General features: G+C 39.4%; 1 protein-coding gene and 1 non-coding gene across 2 annotated transcripts; both read left to right on the top strand.

The window, feature by feature from the left end:
• Nucleotides 1-2,393: 2,393 nt before the first annotated feature.
• LOC130933927 (uncharacterized) lies at nt 2,394-9,040 on the top strand. The gene is made up of 4 exons (XM_057863526.1): nt 2,394-2,532; nt 7,718-8,145; nt 8,299-8,535; nt 9,032-9,040. Exons 1-4 carry the CDS (start codon nt 2,394-2,396, stop codon nt 9,038-9,040), a joined length of 813 nt encoding a protein of 270 aa, XP_057719509.1.
• A 7,668-nt stretch (nt 9,041-16,708) lies between these two features.
• LOC130937401 (small nucleolar RNA R71) lies at nt 16,709-16,812 on the top strand. The gene has a single exon (XR_009068623.1). It is a non-coding gene; the product is annotated as a small nucleolar RNA R71 (small nucleolar RNA).
• The last annotated feature ends 6,304 nt before the right edge of the window (nt 16,813-23,116 follow it).

The following is a 23,116-nucleotide window of genomic DNA, read 5'->3' as shown; positions in this document are numbered from 1 at the left end:
TTTTGTCATTTTTGTTATACAGGTCGTGAGCCTGGATAAACAACAAGCTTGTGACTTATGAGGTCGAGATGGATTCCAGGCATGTTAAAGGCTTTCCAAGTGAAGATGTCGGAGTTTTTCTATAGGAGCTTAACGAGCTCTTGTTATAAATGTTCTTCTAGGTTGGCCCCTATGTTTATCATCTTTCCAACCTCATTCTCGATCTGAACCTCTTCAATTTTTCCTTCAGGATGGGGTCTTAATTCCACCCGAACTCATACACCTCTGAGCTCTGTGGTATTAACTTCTTTCTCTTTCGTATGCCTTCGTAGGTTCAGGCTTTCATTATAACACCTTATTGTCAGTTTCTGATGTCCTCTGATAGCTGCTATTCCCTCAGAAGTAGAAAACTTCATCCAAAGATGGAGAGTTGAGACTACTGCTACCAGTTAGTTTAGGATTGCTTGACCTATCAAGGTGTTGTAGGCAGGGATGCCACATCTATCACAATGCAGTCTATGCTTAGAGTTCTTATTTTTGTGCCCTTACTAAAGGTAGTGTAGAGAGAAATGAACCCTAGAGGTTGGATATGAGTATCTCCCAAACCAAAGAGGGTATTTAGGTATGCTCTCAAGTCCTTTTCTTCTAGGCTCAGCATGTCAAAAGCTAGTTTGAATACAATGTCTACTGAACTCCCTTGTTCTGTGAATATTTTTATTGGCGAGGATCATTGTGATTACTAATAGGTCATTGTGTTCGAGCATCACTCCTTGTGTGTCTTCCTTGGTAAAGGCAATTGTAGCTAGGTCGGGCATTTAAGCATCTTCGTCGACCTAGTATACTTCTTTCAAGTGCCTCTTTCAAGAGAATTTTGGTATCCCCATCCTGCGAACCCTCCAACGATCATGTGGACATGCCTTTCGGAAGTTCGTTGAGGTTGGTCTCGCCTGTCCTTGTCTTTGTCTCTCTTTCTTTTGCTATGATCATCCGTCCTCTGAGCTAAGAATCTGTCTAGCTGACTTTCTCTGGCCAATTGTTCAATCACATTCTTTAGATCATAGCAATCATTAGTGGGATGGCCATACATCTTGTAGTATTCACAATATTCTAACTGATTTATGCATTTCTTGCTTTTAATGTGTTTAAGAGGTGGTATCTTCTCAGTGTGATAGATTTCTCTACGCACATCGATGAGGAAAACTCATAGTGGCGTGTAAGAGTGGTATCTTCGAGGCCTGTCCAATCTGTACTCTTCTTTTTTCTTTGCCTCTTTTTCTTTACCTCGGACTTGATATTGGCTGTTCTGTCCTGGGATGGGTTCCCTCAGTCTTGCTATTTCTTCCATGTTAATATATTTGTTCGTCTTCTCTTGCACCTCATATAAAGATATTGGGTGCCTCTTTGATATGGATTGAGAGAATAGGTATTCTCCAAGACGCTTTGTTGAACCTTTCTATATAGGCTTGTAGAGATTCTCCGACCTCTTGTTTTACTCCCAAAAGACTCAGAGAATGTTTAGCCTTGTCTTTCTGGATGGAGAATCAGGTGAGAAATCTCCTTGCCAAGTCATCGAAGCAGGAGACCAACCTGGGTGATAAGATGTCAAACCACTTCCTTGTCAACTTGGTTAACGTAGTCGTAAAAGTTTCATAGTGAGTTGCATCCGACGTGTCAGCCAAGTACATACGACTCTTGAAATTGCTCAGATAGTGACTCAGATCAGTCATTCTATCATAAAAATCCATGTCTGGGATTTTAAAGTTTTGGAAATTTTAGCCTGCATTATCTCTTCTGTGAATGGATCTTCGCCTTCCAAAGGCATTTTTTCTCGAACAGCTTGGGATCTCCTACCCTTGAGGTCGGATTCCAGCTTTTCGAGTTTTTCTTCCAGTTCTCTTCATCATCATACCTCCATTCGTAGAGCTTATTCTAATTCCTGTTATCGTTCTAACACATTCTCAAGCTACTCTAGCCGACCTTGATGCCAGTAAACTAGTCTCATGAGCTCTATTGGATTTTTTTCTCCCGATCCTCCTTATTGATGGACTTATGAGCTTGTTCTTCATTCTCCTTGATTTGTAAGATGTGTATCTCCCAGCAACACCTTTTCCCTTATCGATCGGGGAGGTATGACAATTGCATGATCGTCGTTGGGTTGCTTTTTTCATAGGCCTCTGAATCAAAAGTCATGTTTCTGTCTTCTAGAATGTTTGCCATTATATGGTGTCGATTACCAGGTCCCCAGCAATGATGGAAATATTCCGAGAGTTACTTAAAATTATGATTTGGGCCTGAATGTGAGGCCCATGCTCCTTTTGGGATAGCGTCTGACGTTTTCTAGTGTTGAGGTGCTGAGGTGCTGCCATCCAATGTCTTCGTAAAGGTAGGGGTGGTACCTGCAAGTAGGGGTGTTCATGGATTGGATACGATCCGTATATTCGCGGTGTTTATCCGAATACGATCCAAAAATTGTGGATATCGATCTGATCCACAAGGTTATCGAATCGGATCGGATCCGCAAGGTTATTAGATCGGATTGCGGATTTCATGTAGGTATCTGTATATCCGCGAATCTGCAAAAATAAATAAATAAATAAGTAAATATTATTTTTATATTTTATTTCAACTAATAATTATCATATATGTTTTATTATTTTATTTTAATTATTTAAGAAAAGTATGTTTAATAATATTTTAAGAGTAAATATGTTTAAAAGATTAGAAAAATAGTATTTTATTTATATTTTTTAAATAAAAATAAGCTTTTTAAAATATTTATATGTTTTGCGGATATATTCGAGATCCGATCCAATATTTGCGGATCGGATCCAAGCATAAAAATCACAAATATTGGATCCAATCCGATAATTTTAATGTGGATAGGATCGAGATTTTAGCCATATCATATCCGATCTGATCTGCATTCAACCATACCTGTAAGGGGCACCGGTGCTTAAGTTAGCGAGGGTTTTGGATAGTTTTTTATGTAGATTAGAGTTTGAAGAATACTTGAGGGTGTCAGGGTATTTATAGTTATAAGTGGCGAGTCAATAACCACTTTATAAAGTGGTTTCACCTTTGATGGTGGATAATTGTTCTCTTTTATTAGGGAGGTTATTGAGATCTCCCTTCTAAATTAATAGGAGATATCGTAGGGGTTAGTTAATTATTTAAATAAGCAGGAATAAGCCCATGTCGACGTATCCGACCTCCACGAAGTCGAGAAGGTAGTAATATAGATCTCAACACTGATATTTGTAGAGTGTTGATCGGGTGATGAGCGGATATTTTATATGCTTTTTGATATCATTTTCATATAATTTTTAGTAGTTTTTATTTAGTTTTTATTAAGTTTTTATAGGTTTTAGTTTTAAATTCACATTTTTTTATTCTACTTTGAGTTTGTGCGTTTTTATGCAATTTCAGGTATTTTCTGGCTGAAATTGAGGAGCTGAAATAAAAGTCTGATTCAGAGACAGAGAAAGCATTGCAGATGCTGTCCATATCTGACCTACCTGCACTTGGAAGAGCTTTTCTGGCGTTATACAAGTCCAAATGGAGCGTTGTCAATTGATATGGAAAGCTAACTTCCAGAGCTTTCCAGCAATATATAATAGTTCATACTTTTCATCAGATTTGAAGGCCCAAAACTGGCGTTCAACGCCAGCCATCTAACTAGTTCTGGCGTCCAGCGCCAGAAAGGGATTCCAGGCTGGAGTTCAATGCCCAAAGAAGCCTAAGCACGTGGATTTCATCTTATCTCAGGCCAAACACTTACCAAGTGGACCCCAGAAGTGGATTTTAGCACTAAATAGATTGTTTTACCCTTACTAGTCATTAGTTTAGTATTTAAAGTAGAAGATCACTCTTTGTTAAGGATCTTCAGCCCTATTTTCATTTTCATCATTGTATTTTACTTTTAGTATGACTTTTTAAACCTCCTAGGTTGAGGGGAGGAGCCTTGCTGAATCTTATGAATTAATAAAAGTATTATTGTTTCTCTTAAATCCGTGTTTGATTGATTCTAAGATGTATATTTGTTCTTCATCAATATGAATGCGTTGAACTGGCATAAGGTTATCACATTCTACATGGGTTCAGAGTGCATCTTTCATCAGACAATGATGAACCACTAGCTTGAATATACGTCTCTCAGACGGCTAATCCACGACTTCATTGGGGACTTCTTGAGACATCAGTTCAGCCAAAATATGGGGAGATTTGTGTCTCTGTGGTGGAGGCTAGAATCCTAAGGTGCATCATCCTCTGATCCAGAAGATTCAACCTTGTCTGTGGTGTTGAGTAGGATCATCAAGGACAATGAACTGCAGAATAAGCTTCACCCTTAAGCAGAATGGATCCGCACTAAACCTGGGGTTCATATCTGGAGGAGTATTGGCAACTGCTCAAACCGGTGTCAATCACATATAGCCTGCCATTGAAGAAATCACTCACAAGCAAAGGAAGCAGTAATACCAGAGTTAATTCAGAAAGACAAAGCAACTCCAATCCTCAACTATATTCCTATCGCTCTTTTCACAGTTTACACAACTTCTGAGTTCTAATTACTCTTTTTCTTTATTCCATTTGATTCTCTATTCCTTCTTAACATCCAAATATTTGATATAAAAAGTAATTTATACAATATTAAAACGTGTTAAATTCTAATCCTTCTGATCTACCTGACTAAGACCTGCAGGATAACTATAGCTTGCTTCAAACCATAATCCTCGTAGGATCGACCCTGACTCACTCAGGTATTACTTGGACGACCTAGTGCACTTACTAGTACAACAGTACGAAAGTGTGGGGATTCGTACTACCAAGTTTTCGGCGCCGCTGGCGGGGATTGTTGAGTTTGGACAAACTGAAGGATTGTCTTGCTCCCTAGATCATGTACTTTATTTCTTGATCATTTTAATTGAGGTTTTTTTTGAATCCTTTATTTTTGTTTTCATCTTCCTAATTTTCGAAAAAAATGAAAACCTTTTTCAAAAATATTTTTTTTCTTTGTTCAATTTTTGTTCTTGATAATTGTTGTTCCTCTCAGTCTTACTTCTTCCTCTTTTTCAATTACAAAAATTTTAAAACTTTTTCCAAAAATCTTTTTTTTAAAAAAATGTATTTTTAAAGCATCCTTAACTTTCTGTTTGAGAGCCTTTGATCTTTGCAACAGTATAACTTTCTTTTTTTGATTTGAGGTCTTTTATTTTTATTTTTCCTTCTTTATTTTTTCAAAAATTTTTAAAAAAGCTTTTCAAAAATATTTTGTATTCAATTGGTTAGAGCGTTGTGCTTATGTTCTTGGTAATTGTTGTTCCTTTGAGTCCTTCTTTCTAAAAATTTTTCAAAAATATTTTTCTTTTGGCATTAATCCTAATCTTTCTATTCAAGCCTTTTTGTTTATGTTCTTGGTTATTTTTCGTTTTCTTCAAAGCTTTCTTTCAAAAAAGTTTTCAAAAATATTTTTCTTTGGGTAACTCTTGTGTCAAATCTTTAAGTTTAAGTTTGGTGTCCCATTGTGTTTTCCCTCCAAATTTTCGAAATATGGGTGCACTAGATCTAAAAATTTTTAAGTTTGGTGTCTTTTACTTGTTTTTCTCTCTCCTCATTAATTCAAAAATAAAAATATATATATATATATCTTTTTTATCTTAAAACTAACTATATTTTCGAAAATTAGTAATAAAAATTCAGATTTTAATTTTAAAATTTTTTTATCTTATCTTATCTTAATTTTAAAATTCAAAAATCAAATCTTTTCAAACTCAACAATCATATCTTTTTTAAAATCTTAACTTATCTTATTTCAAATTTAAATTTTTAACTTTCAAAAATTAAATTTTCAAATTTCAAATTTCAAAATTTTAAAAATTAAATCTTTTCAAAAATTTCAAAATCTTTTTCAAATTTCTATCTTATCCTATTTCAAATTCAAAATTTAAAAATTCAAATCTTTTTAATTTTAAAACTTATCTTTTCTTAACTTTCTTATCTTTTCTATCTTATCTTTTCTTTTTAAAATTTTAAAATTAAATCTTTTTCAAATCTTTTTAATTTCTTATTTTATCTTTTCTTATCTTATCTTCTATCTTATTTTTAAAATTCAAATCTTTTCTTAATTAATCACTTCTTTCTCTCTCTTCTTTTTCAAAACTTTCTAACTAACTTCTTCTCTATTCTAATTTTCAAAAATTCTCTTCTTCTTCTTCTCTCTCTTCTATTTTCGAAATTTAGTAATTAAATTTTAATTTCTTTCTTTTTTATTTTTGGTTTAAATATAAAAAAATAGTTTTTAATTATTATTTATCTTTTATACTTTTATCTCTTCTTCTACTCCTTCTATCTTCTTCCTTCTTCATCTTCTACTTTTCTTAATCATGAACCCAAGTGGGAATGAGGAGTTCAGGAGAACTCTGGAATCTTACACAAATCCCACTATTGACTTCTATGAAAAAAGTATTAGCTTACCTCACATCAGAGCTAGTAGCTTTGAACTCAACTCTCAACTTATTACTCTGGTGCAACAAAATTGCTAGTATTTTAGACTTCCTCATGAAGAACCTACAGAATTCCTAGCATATTTTCTAAGGATTGCTGATACAGTACACAGTGAGGGAATAGACCAAGAGCTCTACAGATTATTGCTTTTTCCTTTTGCAGTAAAGGACCAAGCAAAAAAATGGTTGGATAACCAGCCTAAAGCTAGTTTAAAAACTTGGAAACAATTAGTGGATAAGTTTTTAAACCAATACTTTTCCCCAAGAAAGATGAACCAGCTGAGATTGGACATCCAAGGCTTCAAACAAGGAGATGGTGAATCTCTTTATGATGCTTTGGAGAGGTATAAGAGGATGCTAAGAAAATGTCCCAATAAAATATTTTTAAAATGGGTATAATTAGACATCATCTACCATGGGCTTTCAGACATGGCTAGAATGTCCTTGAACCAATCTACTGGTGGTTCATTGCACATGAGAAAGACCATTGGAGAAGTTTGAGAGCTTATTGAGACAGTTACCACAAATCAGTAATTGTTGCTGAACCTAACCCTCCAGAGCAGAATGGCCCATTGACTCAGCAACTAGCAAGCCCTTGCCCAGCAAATGTTGGAACTGCAAGAGGCTTTGCAAGAAACTCAGGCTTCTAACAGAAATATAGAAGCCCAGTTGAGTCAAACAAGGCAGCAGTTATCTAAGTAGATAACAGATGAATGCCAGGCTATCCAACTGAGGAGTGGGAAAATCTTAAGCACCCAACCTCAGTATAATAAAAACGAAAAGCTCATAGAGGATAACCAAGTCTCTGCACAAAATTACTCTGGGCGTTTAAACACCCGGAGAGGTATCCCTCCTGGCATTGAACACTAGGAAAGGGCAGAGACTAGGTGTTCAAACGCCCAGAAAGGTATTACTCCTGGTGTGGAATGCCAGAAAAATGGAAGAGAATGGGCGTTCAAACGCCCAGGAAGGTGACCTTATTGGCGATGAACGCCAAGAAAGGGGATAGATGGGGCGTCCAAACACCTAAAGGGGCAACAGCATGGGCATTGAACGCCCATGCAAGGGAGGTCAGTCAATCATTGATAACAACCCTCCAAAGCAAGCTAGTAACCCCCCTTCCAACTCACATGGTATTCGGCCTTCATCAACCAAGGTTGATGAATACAAGGCTAAGATGTCATTTTCTCAGAAACTCTGCCAAGAGGAAAGTGATAAATAGTTTGTCTGCTTTGCAGAGTATCTCAAAACATTAGAGATAAAGATCCCTTTTGTAGAAGCTCTTGAACAGATACCTTCTTATGCAAAGTTCATGAAGGACATTCTAAGTCATAAGAAGCATTGGAGAGAGACACAAATAGTCCTCCTCACTGAGGAATGCAGTGCAATCATTCAGAACAACTTACCAGAGAAGCTTAAAGACCTTGGAAGCTTCATGATACCTTGCATTCTAGGTGATACTTGTACAAGGACAGCTCTATGTGGCCTTGGGACAAGCATCAACCTAATACCAGCGGCTTTAATAAAGAAGCTCTGTTTGACTGATGAAGTCAAACCAACCCGCATATGCCTTCAACTTGCTGATGGGTCCATTAAGATACCATCAGGATTAATAGAGGACATGATTGTCAGGGTTGGACCCTTTGCTTCTCCCACTGACTTTGTGGTATTGGACATGGAGGGGCACAAAAGTGCATCCCTTATCCTAAGATGACCTTTCCTAGTTACAGGACGGACCCTCATTGATGTTGAAAAAGGGAAAGTAACCCTAAAAGTCAATAAGGAAAAGTTCATGCTGAATGCTGTCAAAGCTATGCAGCATCCAGACATTCCTGAGGACTGCATGAGCATTGACCTCATTGATTTCCTAGTGGAAAATGTCAACATGGCCAAAAGCTCCAAGGACAGGCTTGATGATATCCTCAATAATACTCAGCATGATTCAGGGGAACCTCTGAAAACCTCTGAGGAAAAGGAGAAGCCTCCTAAGCTTGAGCTTAAGCCATTACCTTCCTCCATAAAATACGCATTTCTGGGAGAGGGAGATACCTATCCTGTAATCATAAGCTCTACCTTAGAGCCATATGAAGAAGAAGCACTAATTCAAGTGCTTAAAACACATAGGACCGTCCTTGGGTGGACTATAAGTGACCTTAAGGGAATTAGCCCTACCCGATGCATGCATAAAGTCCTATTGGAGGATAATGCCAAACCAGGGTACAACCACAAAGGCGATTGAATCCAGCTATGAAGGAAGTAGTGCAGAAGGAAGTCACTAAACTCTGGGAGGCTGGGATCATTTATCCCATTTTTGACAGCCCCTAGGTGAGCCCTGTCCATGTTGTTCCTAAGAAGGGAGGAATGACAGTGGTTCATAATGAAAAGAATGAGCTGATCCCAAAAAAGACAGTTACAGGGTGGCGCATGTGCATTGACTACAGAATACTCAATGGCGCCACCAGGAAAGATCACTTTCCTTTACCCTTCATTGACCAAATGCTAGAAAGACTAGCAGGTCATGCTTTTTATTGTTTCTTGGATGGTTATTTCAGGTACAATAAAAAAGCAGTAGGTCCACAGGATCAAGAGAAGACAGCATTCACATGTCCATCTGGCATGTTCTCCTATAGACAAATGCCATTTGACCTGTGTAATGCACCTGCCACCTTTCAGAGATGCATGCTATCCATCTTCTCTGATATGATAGAGAAATTCCTTGAAGTATTCATGGATGACTTTTCTGTTTCTGTAGACTCATTTGACTCCTGTCTTGATCATCTGACCCTGGTCCTGAAAAGATTCCAAGAAATAAACCTAGTTCTAAACTGGGAGAAATGCCACTTCATGGTAACTGAAGACATTGTTCTTGGGCATCGGATCTCAAATAAGGGGATAAAAGTGGATCAAGCTAATGTGAAAGTGATTGAACGCTTGCCTCCGCCTACTAGTATTAAGGCAATCAGAAGCTTCCTAAGACATGCAGGATTTTACAGGCAGTTCATAAAAGGTTTTTCAAAAATCGTCGAACCCTTGTGTAACCTCTTAGCCACTGATGTCCCATTCGCCTTTGACCAAGAATGCATGCATGCCTTTGAAACTCTGAAGGAAAAGCTTGTCACTGCTCCTATCATCTCTGCACCCAACTGGGACTTGCCATTTGAGCTAATGTGTGATGCAAGTGATCATGCAATTGGCGTAGTCTTAGGTCAGAGACATGCCAAGCTTCTGCATGTCATTCATTATACTAGTCGTGTATTAAATGATGCGTAGAAAAACTACACTACTACAGAAAAGGAGCTACTTGCAGTGGTTTATGCCATTGACAAGTTCAGCTCCTACCTAGTAGGATCTAAGGTCATTATTTATACTGACCATGTTGCTCTAAAGTATCTACTCACTAAGCAATATTCTAAACCCATACTTATAAGATGGGTATTACTCCTGTAAGAGTTTGATATAGAAATTAGAGACAAAAAAGGGGGACAGAAAATTAGGTGGCTAATCACTTGTCCCGGATTGAGCCAGTAGCAGGGACTTCTTCTCCCTCCACTGACATATCCGAATCCTTTCCAAATGAGCAACTCTATGCCATCCGGACAGTACCTTGGTTTGCAGGCATTGCAAACTACAAGGCTATACGGTTCATTCCCAAGGAGTTTACCAGGCAGCAAGCCTGAAAACTCATGCATGATGCAAAATATTACCTATGGGATGAGCCATATCTCTTTAAGAGATGCTCAGATGGAATAATCCGACGCTGTGTGTCTAAAGAAGAGGCACAGAAAATTCTATGGCATTGCCATGGCTTTGACTATGGAGGACACTTTGGAGGTGAGCGAACAGCCACTAAGGTACTCCAAAGTGGCTTTTATTGGTGGTGCACGAAATTGTGATCACTACTTTTACACAAAACAATCCCCGGTAATGGCTCCAAAGACTTGGTGCTCAATACCATGGCATAAACACAACTTCGCACAACTAACCAGCAAGTGCACTGGGTCGTCCAAGTAATAAACCTTACGCGAGTAAGGGTCGATCCCACGGAGATTGTTGGTATGAAGCAAGCTATGGTCACCTTGTAAATCTCAGTCAGGCAGACTCAAATGGGTATAGATGATGAATAAAACATAAAGATAAAGATAGAGATACTTATGTATATCATTGGTGAGAGCTTCAGATAAGCGTATGAAGATGCCTTCCCTTCCGTCTCTCTGCTTTCCTACTGTCTTCATCCAATCCTTCTTACTCCTTTCCATGGCAAGCTCATGTAGGGTTTCACCGTTGTCAGTGGCTACCTCCCATCCTCTCAGTGAAAACGTTGCCTATGCTCTGTCACAGCATGGATAATCATCTGTCGGTTCTCGGTCAGGCCGGAATAGAATCCATTGATTCTTTTGCGTCTGTCACTAACGCCCCGCCTGCTAGGAGTTTGAAGCACGTCACAGTCATTCAATCATTGAATCCTACTCAGAATACCACAGACAAGGTTAGACCTTCCGGATTCTCTTGAATTCCGCCATCAGTTCTCGCCTATACCACGAAGACTCTGATCTCACGAAATGGCTGGCTCGTTTGTCAGGCGAGCACTCGGTTGTCAGGCGATCAACCATGCATCGTGTATCAGGAATCCAAGAGATAAACATTAGAGCCTCGTTTGCTTGTAGAACAAGAGTGGTTGTCAGTCACTTTGTTCAAGAGTGAGAATGATGATGAGCGTCACATAATCATCACATTCATCATGTTCTTGGGTGCAAATGAATATCTTGGAATAAGAACAAGCGGAATTGAATAGAAGAACAATAGTAATTGCATTAATACTCGAGGTACAGCAGAGCTCCACACCTTAATCTATGGTGTGTAGAAACTCCACCGTTGAAAATACATAAGAACAAGGTCTAGGCATGGCCGTGAGGCCAGCCTCCCAGTGATCAAAAGATTCAAAGATCTCCAGATCTCCAGATTTCCAGATTTCCAGATTTCCAGATTTCCAGATACAATAGTAAAAGGTCCTACTTATAGAAAACTAGTAGCCTAGGGTGTACAAAGATGAGTAAATGACATAAAAATCCACTTCCGGGCCCACTTGGTGTGTGTTTGGGCTGAGCAATGAAGCATTTTCGTGTAGAGACTCTCCTTGGAGTTAAACGCCAGCTTTTATGCCAGTTTGGGCGTTTAACTCCCATTTAGGTGCCAGTTCCGGCGTTTAACGCTGGAATTTCTTGAGGTGACTTTGAACGCCGGTTTGGGCCATCAAATCTTGGGCAAAGTATGGACTATCATATATTGCTGGAAAGCCCAGAATGTCTACTTTTCAACGCCGTTGAGAGCGCGCCAATTGGGCTTCTGTAGCTCCAGAAAATCCACTTCGAGTGCAGGGAGGTCAGAATCCAACAGCATCTGCAGTCCTTTTGAGTCTCTGTATCAGATTTTTGCTCAGATCCCTCAATTTCAGCCAGAAAATACCTGAAATCACAGAAAAACACACAAACTCATAGTAAAGTCCAGAAAAGTGAATTTTAACTAAAAACTAATAAAAATATAATAAAAACTAACTAGATCATACTAAAAACATACTAAAAACAATGCCAAAAAGCGTACAAATTATCCGCTCATCACAACACCAAACTTAAATTGTTGCTTGTCCCCAAGCAACTGAAGATCAAATAGGATAAAAAGAAGAGAATATGCAATGAACTCCAAAAACATCTATGAAGATCAGTATTAATTAGATGAGCGGGGCTTTTAGCTTTTTGCCTCTGAATAGTTTTGGCATCTCACTTTTATCCTTTGGAATTCAGAATAATTGGCTTCTTTAGGAACTTAGAATCCAGATAGTGTTATTGATTCTCCTAGTTAAGTATGATGATTCTTGAACACAGCTACTTCATGAGTCTTGGCCGTGGCCCAAAGCACTCTGTCTTCCAGTATTACCACCGGATACATACATGCCACAGACACATAATTGGGTGAACCTTTTCAGATTGTGACTCAGCTTTGCTAAAGTCCCCAATTAGAGGTGTCCAGGGTTCTTAAGCACACTCTTATTGCCTTGGATCACAACTTTATTTCGTTCTTTTTCTTCCTTTTTCTCTTTCTTTTTCGTTTTTTTTTCGCTTGCTTTCTTCTTCTTTTTTTTTTTGTATTCACTGCTTTTTCTTGCTTCAAGAATCATTTTTATGATTTTTCAGATCCTCAGTAACATGTCTCCTTTTTCATCATTCTTTCAAGAGCCAACATTCATGAACCACAAATTCAAAAGACATATGCACTGTTCAAGCATACATTCAGAGAACAAAAGTGTTGCCACCACATCAAAATAATTAAACTGCTATAAAATTCAAAATTCATGCAATTCTATTCTTTTTCAATTAAGAACAATCTCTAAGAAAGGTGATGGATTCATAGGACATTCATAACTTTAAGGCATAGACACTAAGACACTAATGATCACAAGACACAAACATGGACAAACATAAAGCACTAAAATTCGAAAAACAAGAAAATAAAGAACAAGGAGATTAAAGAACGGGTCCACCTTAGTGATGGCGGCTTGTTCTTCCTCTTGAAGGTCTTATGGAGTGCTTGAGCTCCTCAATGTCTCTTCCTTGTCTTTGTTGCTCCTCTCTCATGATTCTTTGATCTTCTCTAATCTCATGGAGGAGAATGGAGTGTTCTTGGTGCTCCACCCTTAGTTGTCCCATGTTGGAACTCAATTCTCCTAGGGAGGTATTCAGTTGCTCCCAATAGTCTTGTGGAGGAAAGTGCATCCCTTGAGGAATCTCAGGGATCTCAGGATGAGTGGGGTCTCTTGTGTGCTCCATCCTCTTCTTAGTGATGGGCTTGTCCTCATCAATAGGGGTGTCTCCCTCTATGTCAACTCCAACTGAATAACAGAGGTGACAAATGAGATGAGGGAAGGCTAACCTTGCCAAGGTGGTAGACTTGTCCGCCACCTTGTAGAGTTCTTGAGCTATGACCTCATGAACTTCCACTTCTTCTCCAATCATGATGCTATGAATCATGATGGCTCGGTCTAGAGTAACTTCGGACCGGTTGCTAGTGGGAATGATTGAGCGTTGAATAAACTCCAACCATCCTCTAGCCATGGGCTTGAGGTCATGCCTTCTCAATTGAACCGGCTTCCTTCTTGAATCTCTCTTCCATTGTGCGCCCTCTTCACACATGACTGTGAGGACTTGGTCCAACTTTTGATCAAAGTTGACCCTTCTAGTGTAAGGATGTTCATCTCCTTGCATCATGGGCAACTTGAATGCTAACCTTACATTTTCCGGACTAAAATCCAAGTATTTCCCCCGAACCATAGTAAGATAATTCTTTGGATCCGGGTTCACACTTTGATCATGGTTCTTGGTGATCCATGCATTGGCATAGAACTCTTGAACCATCAAGATTCCGACTTGTTGAATGGGGTTGGTAAGGACTTCCCAACCTCTTCTTCGGATCTCATGGCGGATCTCCGGATATTCACCCTTTTTGAGTGAAAAGGGGACCTCGGGGATCACCTTCTTCAAGGCCACAACTTCATAGAAGTGGTCTTGATGCACCCTTGAGATGAATCTATCTATCTCCCATGACTCGGAGGTGGAAGCTTTTGCCTTCCCTTTCCTATTTCTAGAGGTTTCTCCGGCCTTGGATGCCATAAATGGTTATGGAAAACGAAAAAGCAACGCTTTTACCACACCAAACTTAAAAGGTTTGCTCGTCCTCGAGCAAAAGAAGAAAGAAGAGAGTAGAAGAAGAAGAAATGAGGAAGAAGGGAGTGGCTTATGTATTCGGCCAAGGAGGGGGAGAAGTGATGTTTAGGTTGTGTGAAAATGAAGGAGTGAAGAAGGGTATTTATAGGAGAGAGGGGGGTAGGGTTCGGCCATTATGGGTGGGTTTGGGAGGGAAAGTGGTTTGAATTTGAAGGCTGAGGTAGGTGGGGTTTTATGAAGGATGGATGTGAGTGGTGAGGAGAAAGATGGGAGTTGATAGGTGAAGGTTTTTTGGGGAAGAGGTATTGAGGTGATTGGTGAATGGGTGAAGAAGAAGAGAGAGAGTGGTGGGTTGGTGGGGATCCTGTGGGGTCCACAAATCCTGTGGTGTCAAGGAAAAGTCATCCCTGCACCAAATGGCATTCAAAATCACGTTTTGAGCCATTTCTGGCGTTAAACGCCGGGCTGATGCCCATTCCTGGCGTTTAACGCCAGGTTCTTGCCCTTTTCTGGCGTTTAACGCCAGTCTGGTGCCCCTTTCTGGCGTTAAACGCCCAGAATGGTGCCAGACTGGGCGTTAAACGCCCAACTGCTAACCTTACTGGCGTTTAAACGCCAGCAAGTTCTTCCTCCAGGGTGTGCTGTTTTTCTTCCTGTTTTTCATTCTGTTTTTGCTTTTTCAATTGATTTTGTGACTTCTCATGATCATCAACCTACAAAATAAGATAAAATAACAAAGGAAAATATATAAAATATAACATTGGGTTGCCTCCCAACAAGCGCTTCTTTAATGTCAGTAGCTTGACAGAGGGCTCTCCTGGAGCCTCACAGATACTCAGAGCAATGTTGGAACCTCCCAACACCAAACTTAGAGTTTGAATGTGGGGGTTCAACACCAAACTTAGAGTTTGGTTGTGGCCTCCCAACACCAAACTTAAAGTTTGACTATGGGGGCTCTGTTTGACTCTGATTTGAGAGAAGCTCTTCATGCTTCTTCTCCATGGTGACAGAGGGATATCCTTGAGCCTTAAACACAAAGGATTCTTCATTCACTTGAATGATCAGTTCACCTCCATCAACATCAATCACAGCCTTTGCTGTGGCTAGCAAGGGTCTGCCAAGGATGATGGATTCATCCATGCACTTCCAGTCTCTAGGACTATGAAATTAGTAGGGATGTAATGGTCTTCAATCTTCACCAATACATCCTCTACAAGTCCATGAGCTTGTTTTCTTGAGTTGTCTGCCATCTCTAGTGAGATTCTTGCAGCTTGTACCTCAAAGATCCCTAGCTTCTCCATTACAGAGAGAGGCATGAGGTTTACACTTGACCCTAAGTCACACAGCGCCTTCTTGAAGGTCATGGTGCCTATGGTACAAGGTACTGAAAACTTCCCAGGATCTTGTCTCTTTTGAGGTAATTTCTGCCTAGACAAGTCATCCAGTTCTTTGGTGAGCAAAGGAGGTTCATCTTCCCAAGTCTCATTTCCAAATAACTTGTCATTTAGCTTCATGATTGCTCCAAGGTATTTAGCAACTTGCTCTTCAGTGACATACTCATCCTCTTCAGAGGAAGAATACTCATCAGAGCTCATGAATGGCAGAAGTAAGTCCAATGGAATCTCTATGGTCTCATTTTGAGCCTCAGATTCCCATGGTTCCTCATTAGGGAACTCATTGGAGGTCAGTGCACGCCCATTGAGGTCTTCATCAGTGGCGTCCACTTCCTCTCTTTCCTCTCCAGATTTGGCCATGTTTATGGCTTTGCACTCTCCTTTTGGATTTTCTTCTGTATTGCTTGGAAGAGTACTTGGAGGGAGTTCAGTAATTTTCTTGCTCAGCTGTCCCACTTGTGCCTCCAAATTCCTAATGGAGGACCTTGTTTCAGTCATGAAACTTTGAGTGGTTTTGATTAGATCAGAGACCATGGTTGCTAAGTCAGAGGGGTTCTGTTTAGAATCCTCTGTCTGTTGCTGAGAAGATGATGGAAAAGGCTTGCCATTGCTAAACCTGTTTCTTCCACCATTATTGTTGAAACCTTGTTGAGGTCTCTCTTGATTCTTCCATGAGAAATTTGGGTGATTTCTCCATGAAGAATTATAGGTGTTTCCATAAGGTTCTCCTAGGTAATTCACCTCTTCCATTGAAGGGTTCTCAGGATCATAAGCTTCTTCTTCAGAGGAAGCATCCTTAGTACTGCTTGGTGCATTTTGCATTCCAGACAGACTTTGAGAAATCAAATTGACTTGTTGAGTCAATATCTTATTCTGAGCCAAAATGGCATTCAGAGTATCAATCTCAAGAACTCCTTTCTTCTGACTTGTCCCATTGTTCACAGGATTTCTTTCAGAAGTGTACATGAATTGGTTATTTGCAACCATTTCAATGAGCTCTTGAGCCTCTGTAGGCGTCTTCTTCAGATGAAGAGATCCTCCAGCAGAGCTATCCAAAGACATCTTGGATAGTTCAGAGAGACCATCATAGAAAATACCTATGATGCTCCATTCAGAAAGCATGTCAGATGGACATTTTCTGATCAATTGTTTGTATCTTTCCCAAGCTTCATAGAGGGATTCACCATCCTTCTGTCTGAAGGTTTGGACTTCCACTCTAAGCTTACTCAATTTTTGAGGTGGAAAGAACTTTGCCAAGAAGGCATTGACTAGCTTTTCCCAAGAGTCCAGGCTTTCTTTAGGTTGAGAGTCCAACCATATTCTAGCTCTGTCTCTTACAGCAAAAGGGAATAGCATCAGTCTGTAGACCTCAGGGTCAACCCCATTAGTCTTGACTGTGTCACAGATTTGCAAGAACTCAGCTAAAAACTGATGAGGATCTTCCAATGGAAGTCCATGGAACTTGCAATTCTGTTGCATTAGAGAAACTAATTGAGGCTTAAGCTCAAAGTTGTTTGCTCCAATGTCAGGGATAGAGATGCTTCTCCCATAGAAGTCGGGAGTAGGTGCAGTAAAGTCACCCAGCACCTTCCTTGCATTGTTGGCATTGTTGTTGTTTTCGGCTGCCATAGGTTCTTCTTCTTTGAAGAATTCGGTCAGGTCCTCAACAGAGAGTTGTGCCTTAGCTTCTCTTAGCTTTCGCTTCAAGGTCCTTTCAGGTTCAGGGTCAGCTTCAACAAGAATGCCTTTGTCTCTGCTCCTGCTCATATGAAAGAGAAGAGAACAAGAAAATGTGGAATCCTCTATGTCACAGTATAGAGATTCCTTGAGGTGTCAGAGGAAAAGAAAAGTAGAAGACAGAAGTAGAAAATTCGAACTTATCAAAGAAGATGGGGTTCGAATTTTGCATTAAGGAATAGTGTTAGTCCATAAATAGAAGGATGTGAAAAGAAGGGAAGTAATTTTCGAAAATTAAGTAAAAGATTTTGAAAACATTTTTGAAAAACACTACTTGATTTTCGAAAATAAGGGTGGGAAAGAAATCAAATGATTTTTTGAAAAAGACTTTGAATTTAGAAATTAAAAAGATTTGATTGAAAACTATTTTGAAAAAGATGTGATTAAAAAGATATGATTGGTTTTAAAAAAAGATGTGATTGAGAAGATATGATTTGAAAAACATTTTAAAAAGATTTGATTTTAAAATTAATGACTTGCCTGACAAGAAAAGATATGATTCAAAAATTAAACCTTCCTCAACAGAAAAGGCAACATACTTGAAATTTTGAATCAAATCATTAATTGTTAGCAAGTATCTTTGAAAAAGGAAAGAAATTGATTTTGAAAACATTTGATTGAAAAGATATGATTTGAAAAAGATTTGATTTTGAAAAACTTTGAAAACTTGAAAAAAATTGATTTGAAAAACAAAATCTTCCCCCTTGTGCCATCCTGGCGTTAAACGCCCAGAATGGTATCCATTCTGGCGTTTAACGCCCAAAATGCTACCTTTTTGGGCGTTAAACGCCCAACTAGGTACCCTGGCTGGCGTTTAAACGCCAGTCTGTCCTTCTTCACGGGGCGTTTTGAACGCCCAGCTTTTTCTGTGTAATTCCTCTGCTGCATGTTCTGAATCTTCAGTCCCCTGTACTATTGACTTGAAAATAGAACCAGGATCAAATAAACAAGGCATGCAAGACACCAAACTTAAAATTAGACACTAGACTCAAGCAAGAAACATAAAGTATTTTTGGTTTTTATGATTTTTATAAAAAAAATTTTTTTTTGTGCTTTTTTTTTTCGAAAATTATATGGAAATAGAAAATAAAGGTTTCAGAATTCTCAATTTGAATTTCCAGGAATCATTGCAATGCTAGTCTAAGCCTCCGGTCCAGGAATTAGACATGGCTTCACAGCTAGCCAAGCTTTCAAAGAAAGCTTCGGTCCAAAACACTAGACATGGCCAATGGCCAGCCAAGCCTTAGCAGATCATTGCTCCAATAGCAAGATTGATAGAGATCAACAAGCTATTGTGATGATTAGTTGAAACCTCGGTCCAATAAGATTAGACATGGCTTCACAGCCAGCCAGATTTCAACAGATCACCATGAAACACTAGAATTCATTCTTAAGAACTCTGAAGAAAAATACCTAATCTAAGCAACAAGATGAACCGTCAGTTGTCCATACTCAAGAACAATCCCCGGCAACGGCGCCAAAAACTTGGTGCACGAAATTGTGATCACTACTTTTACACAAAACAATCCCCGGTAATGGCTCCAAAGACTTGGTGCTCAATACCATGGCATAAACACAACTTCGCACAACTAACCAGCAAGTGCACTGGGTCGTCCAAGTAATAAATCTTACGCGAGTAAGGGTCGATCCCACGGAGATTGTTGGTATGAAGCAAGCTATGGTCACCTTGTAAATCTCAGTCAGGCAGACTCAAATGGGTATAGATGATGAATAAAACATAAAGATAAAGATAGAGATACTTATGTATATCATTGGTGAGAGCTTCAGATAAGCGTATGAAGATGCCTTCCCTTCCGTCTCTCTGCTTTCCTACTGTCTTCATCCAATCCTTCTTACTCCTTTCCATGGCAAGCTCATGTAGGGTTTCACCGTTGTCAGTGGCTACCTCCCATCCTCTCAGTGAAAACGTTGCCTATGCTCTGTCACAGCATGGATAATCATCTGTCGGTTCTCGGTCAGGCCGGAATAGAATCCATTGATTCTTTTGCGTTTGTCACTAACGCCCCGCCTGCTAGGAGTTTGAAGCACGTCACAGTCATTCAATCATTGAATCCTACTCAGAATACCACAGACAAGGTTAGACCTTCCGGATTCTCTTGAATGCCGCCATCAGTTCTCGCCTATACCACGAAGACTCTGATCTCACGGAATGGCTGGCTCGTTTGTCAGGCGAGCACTCGGTTGTCAGGCGATCAACCATGCATCGTGTATCAGGAATCCAAGAGATAAACATTAGAGCCTCGTTTGCTTGTAGAACAAGAGTGGTTGTCAGTCACTTTGTTCAAGAGTGAGAATGATGATGAGCGTCACATAATCATCACATTCATCATGTTCTTGGGTGCAAATGAATATCTTGGAATAAGAACAAGCGGAATTGAATAGAAGAACAATAGTAATTGCATTAATACTCGAGGTACAGCAGAGCTCCACACCTTAATCTATGGTGTGTAGAAACTCCACCGTTGAAAATACATAAGAACAAGGTCTAGGCATGGCCGTGAGGCCAGCCTCCCAGTGATCAAAAGATTCAAAGATCTCCAGATCTCCAGATTTCCAGATTTCCAGATTTCCAGATTTCCAGATACAATAGTAAAAGGTCCTACTTATAGAAAACTAGTAGCCTAGGGTGTACAAAGATGAGTAAATGACATAAAAATCCACTTCCGGGCCCACTTGGTGTGTGTTTGGGCTGAGCAATGAAGCATTTTCGTGTAGAGACTCTCCTTGGAGTTAAACGCCAGCTTTTATGCCAGTTTGGGCGTTTAACTCCCATTTAGGTGCCAGTTCCGGCGTTTAACGCTGGAATTTCTTGAGGTGACTTTGAACGCCGGTTTGGGCCATCAAATCTTGGGCAAAGTATGGACTATCATATATTGCTGGAAAGCCCAGAATGTCCAATTTTCAACGCCGTTGAGAGCGCGCCAATTGGGCTTCTGTAGCTCCAGAAAATCCACTTCGAGTGCAGGGAGGTCAGAATCCAACAGCATCTGCAGTCCTTTTGAGTCTCTGTATCAGATTTTTGCTCAGATCCCTCAATTTCAGCCAGAAAATACCTGAAATCACAGAAAAACACACAAACTCATAGTAAAGTCCAGAAAAGTGAATTTTAACTAAAAACTAATAAAAATATAATAAAAACTAACTAGATCATACTAAAAACATACTAAAAACAATGCCAAAAAGCGTACAAATTATCCGCTCATCACAACACCAAACTTAAATTGTTGCTTGTCCCCAAGCAACTGAAGATCAAATAGGATAAAAGAAGAGAATATGCAATGAACTCCAAAACATCTATGAAGATCAGTATTAATTAGATGAGCGGGGCTTTTAGCTTTTTGCCTCTGAATAGTTTTGGCATCTCACTTTTATCCTTTGGAATTCAGAATAATTGGCTTCTTTAGGAACTTAGAATCCAGATAGTGTTATTGATTCTCCTAGTTAAGTATGATGATTCTTGAACACAGCTACTTCATGAGTCTTGGCCGTGGCCCAAAGCACTCTGTCTTCCAGTATTACCACCGGATACATACATGCCACAGACACATAATTGGGTGAACCTTTTCAGATTGTGACTCAGCTTTGCTAAAGTCCCCAATTAGAGGTGTCCAGGGTTCTTAAGCACACTCTTATTGCCTTGGATCACAACTTTATTTCTTTCTTTTTCTTCCTTTTTCTCTTTCTTTTTCGTTTTTTTTTTTCGCTTGCTTTCTTCTTCTTTTTTTTTTTTGTATTCACTGCTTTTTCTTGCTTCAAGAATCATTTTTATGATTTTTCAGATCCTCAGTAACATGTCTCCTTTTTCATCATTCTTTCAAGAGCCAACATTCATGAACCACAAATTCAAAAGACATATGCACTGTTCAAGCATACATTCAGAGAACAAAAGTGTTGCCACCACATCAAAATAATTAAACTGCTATAAAATTCAAAATTCATGCAATTCTATTCTTTTTCAATTAAGAACAATCTCTAAGAAAGGTGATGGATTCATAGGACATTCATAACTTTAAGGCATAGACACTAAGACACTAATGATCACAAGACACAAACATGGACAAACATAAAGCACTAAAATTCGAAAAACAAGAAAATAAAGAACAAGGAGATTAAAGAACGGGTCCACCTTAGTGATGGCGGCTTGTTCTTCCTCTTGAAGGTCTTATGGAGTGCTTGAGCTCCTCAATGTCTCTTCCTTGTCTTTGTTGCTCCTCTCTCATGATTCTTTGATCTTCTCTAATCTCATGGAGGAGAATGGAGTGTTCTTGGTGCTCCACCCTTAGTTGTCCCATGTTGGAACTCAATTCTCCTAGGGAGGTATTCAGTTGCTCCCAATAGTCTTGTGGAGGAAAGTGCATCCCTTGAGGAATCTCAGGGATCTCAGGATGAGTGGGGTCTCTTGTGTGCTCCATCCTCTTCTTAGTGATGGGCTTGTCCTCATCAATAGGGGTGTCTCCCTCTATGTCAACTCCAACTGAATAACAGAGGTGACAAATGAGATGAGGGAAGGCTAACCTTGCCAAGGTGGTAGACTTGTCCGCCACCTTGTAGAGTTCTTGAGCTATGACCTCATGAACTTCCACTTCTTCTCCAATCATGATGCTATGAATCATGATGGCTCGGTCTAGAGTAACTTCGGACCGGTTGCTAGTGGGAATGATTGAGCGTTGAATAAACTCCAACCATCCTCTAGCCATGGGCTTGAGGTCATGCCTTCTCAATTGAACCGGCTTCCTTCTTGAATCTCTCTTCCATTGTGCGCCCACTTCACATATGACTGTGAGGACTTGGTCCAACCTTTGATCAAAGTTGACCCTTCTAGTGTAAGGATGTTCATCTCCTTGCATCATGGGCAAGTTGAATGCTAACCTTACATTTTCCGGACTAAAATCCAAGTATTTCCCCCGAACCATAGTAAGATAATTCTTTGGATCCGGGTTCACACTTTGATCATGGTTCTTGGTGATCCATGCATTGGCATAGAACTCTTGAACCATCAAGATTCTGACTTGTTGAATGGGGTTGATAATATTAGTTTAATTATGATGATGTGGTGTCATTTGCTTTTGTTTTCTGAATGTATGATTAAATAGTGCATATTTGAAGTTAAAATTTTAGAATGTTGGCTCTTGAAAGAATAAGGAAAAAGGAAAAATATTATTGATTATCTGAAAAATCTGAAAATTGATTCTTGAAGCAAGAAAAAGTAGCAAAAATCAAAAGAAAAAGCATGTTGCAAAAGAAAAAATATATATGCATGCAAGAAAAAAAAGAAAAATGGCAAAAAAGAAAAAGAAAAAAAATAATAATCATAAAAATCCATTACTGCCCAAAAAAGCAGGAAAAGGAGGGCAGATTGAAAAAGCCAATAACCCTTTAAACCAAAAAGCAAGGGTAAAAGGTCCCAAGACTTTGACTATCAGTGGTTAGGAGGGTCCAAAGGAATAAAATCTTGGCCTAAGCGGCTCAATCTAAGCTGTCCCTAACCATGTGCTTATGGCGTGAAGGTGTCAAGTGAAAAGCTTGAGACTGAGCGGTTAAAGTCGTAATCCAAAGCAAAAAGAGTGTGCTTAAGAACTCTGGATACCTCTATCTGGGGACTCTAGCAAAGCTGAGTTACAATTTGAAAAGGTTCAACCAGGTAAAGTGTTTATGGCATGAATGTATCCGGTGGTAATACTGGAAAACAGAGTGCTTAGGGTCACAGCCAAGACTCAGAAAGCTGTGTTCAAGAATCAAAATAAGCTTAACTAGGAAAGTCAATAATATC

This window comes from Arachis stenosperma, chromosome 6 (assembly GCF_014773155.1).
Source record: "Arachis stenosperma cultivar V10309 chromosome 6, arast.V10309.gnm1.PFL2, whole genome shotgun sequence".
Lineage (NCBI taxonomy): Eukaryota > Viridiplantae > Streptophyta > Magnoliopsida > Fabales > Fabaceae > Arachis > Arachis stenosperma.
This window is presented reverse-complemented; position numbering and strand designations above follow the sequence as displayed.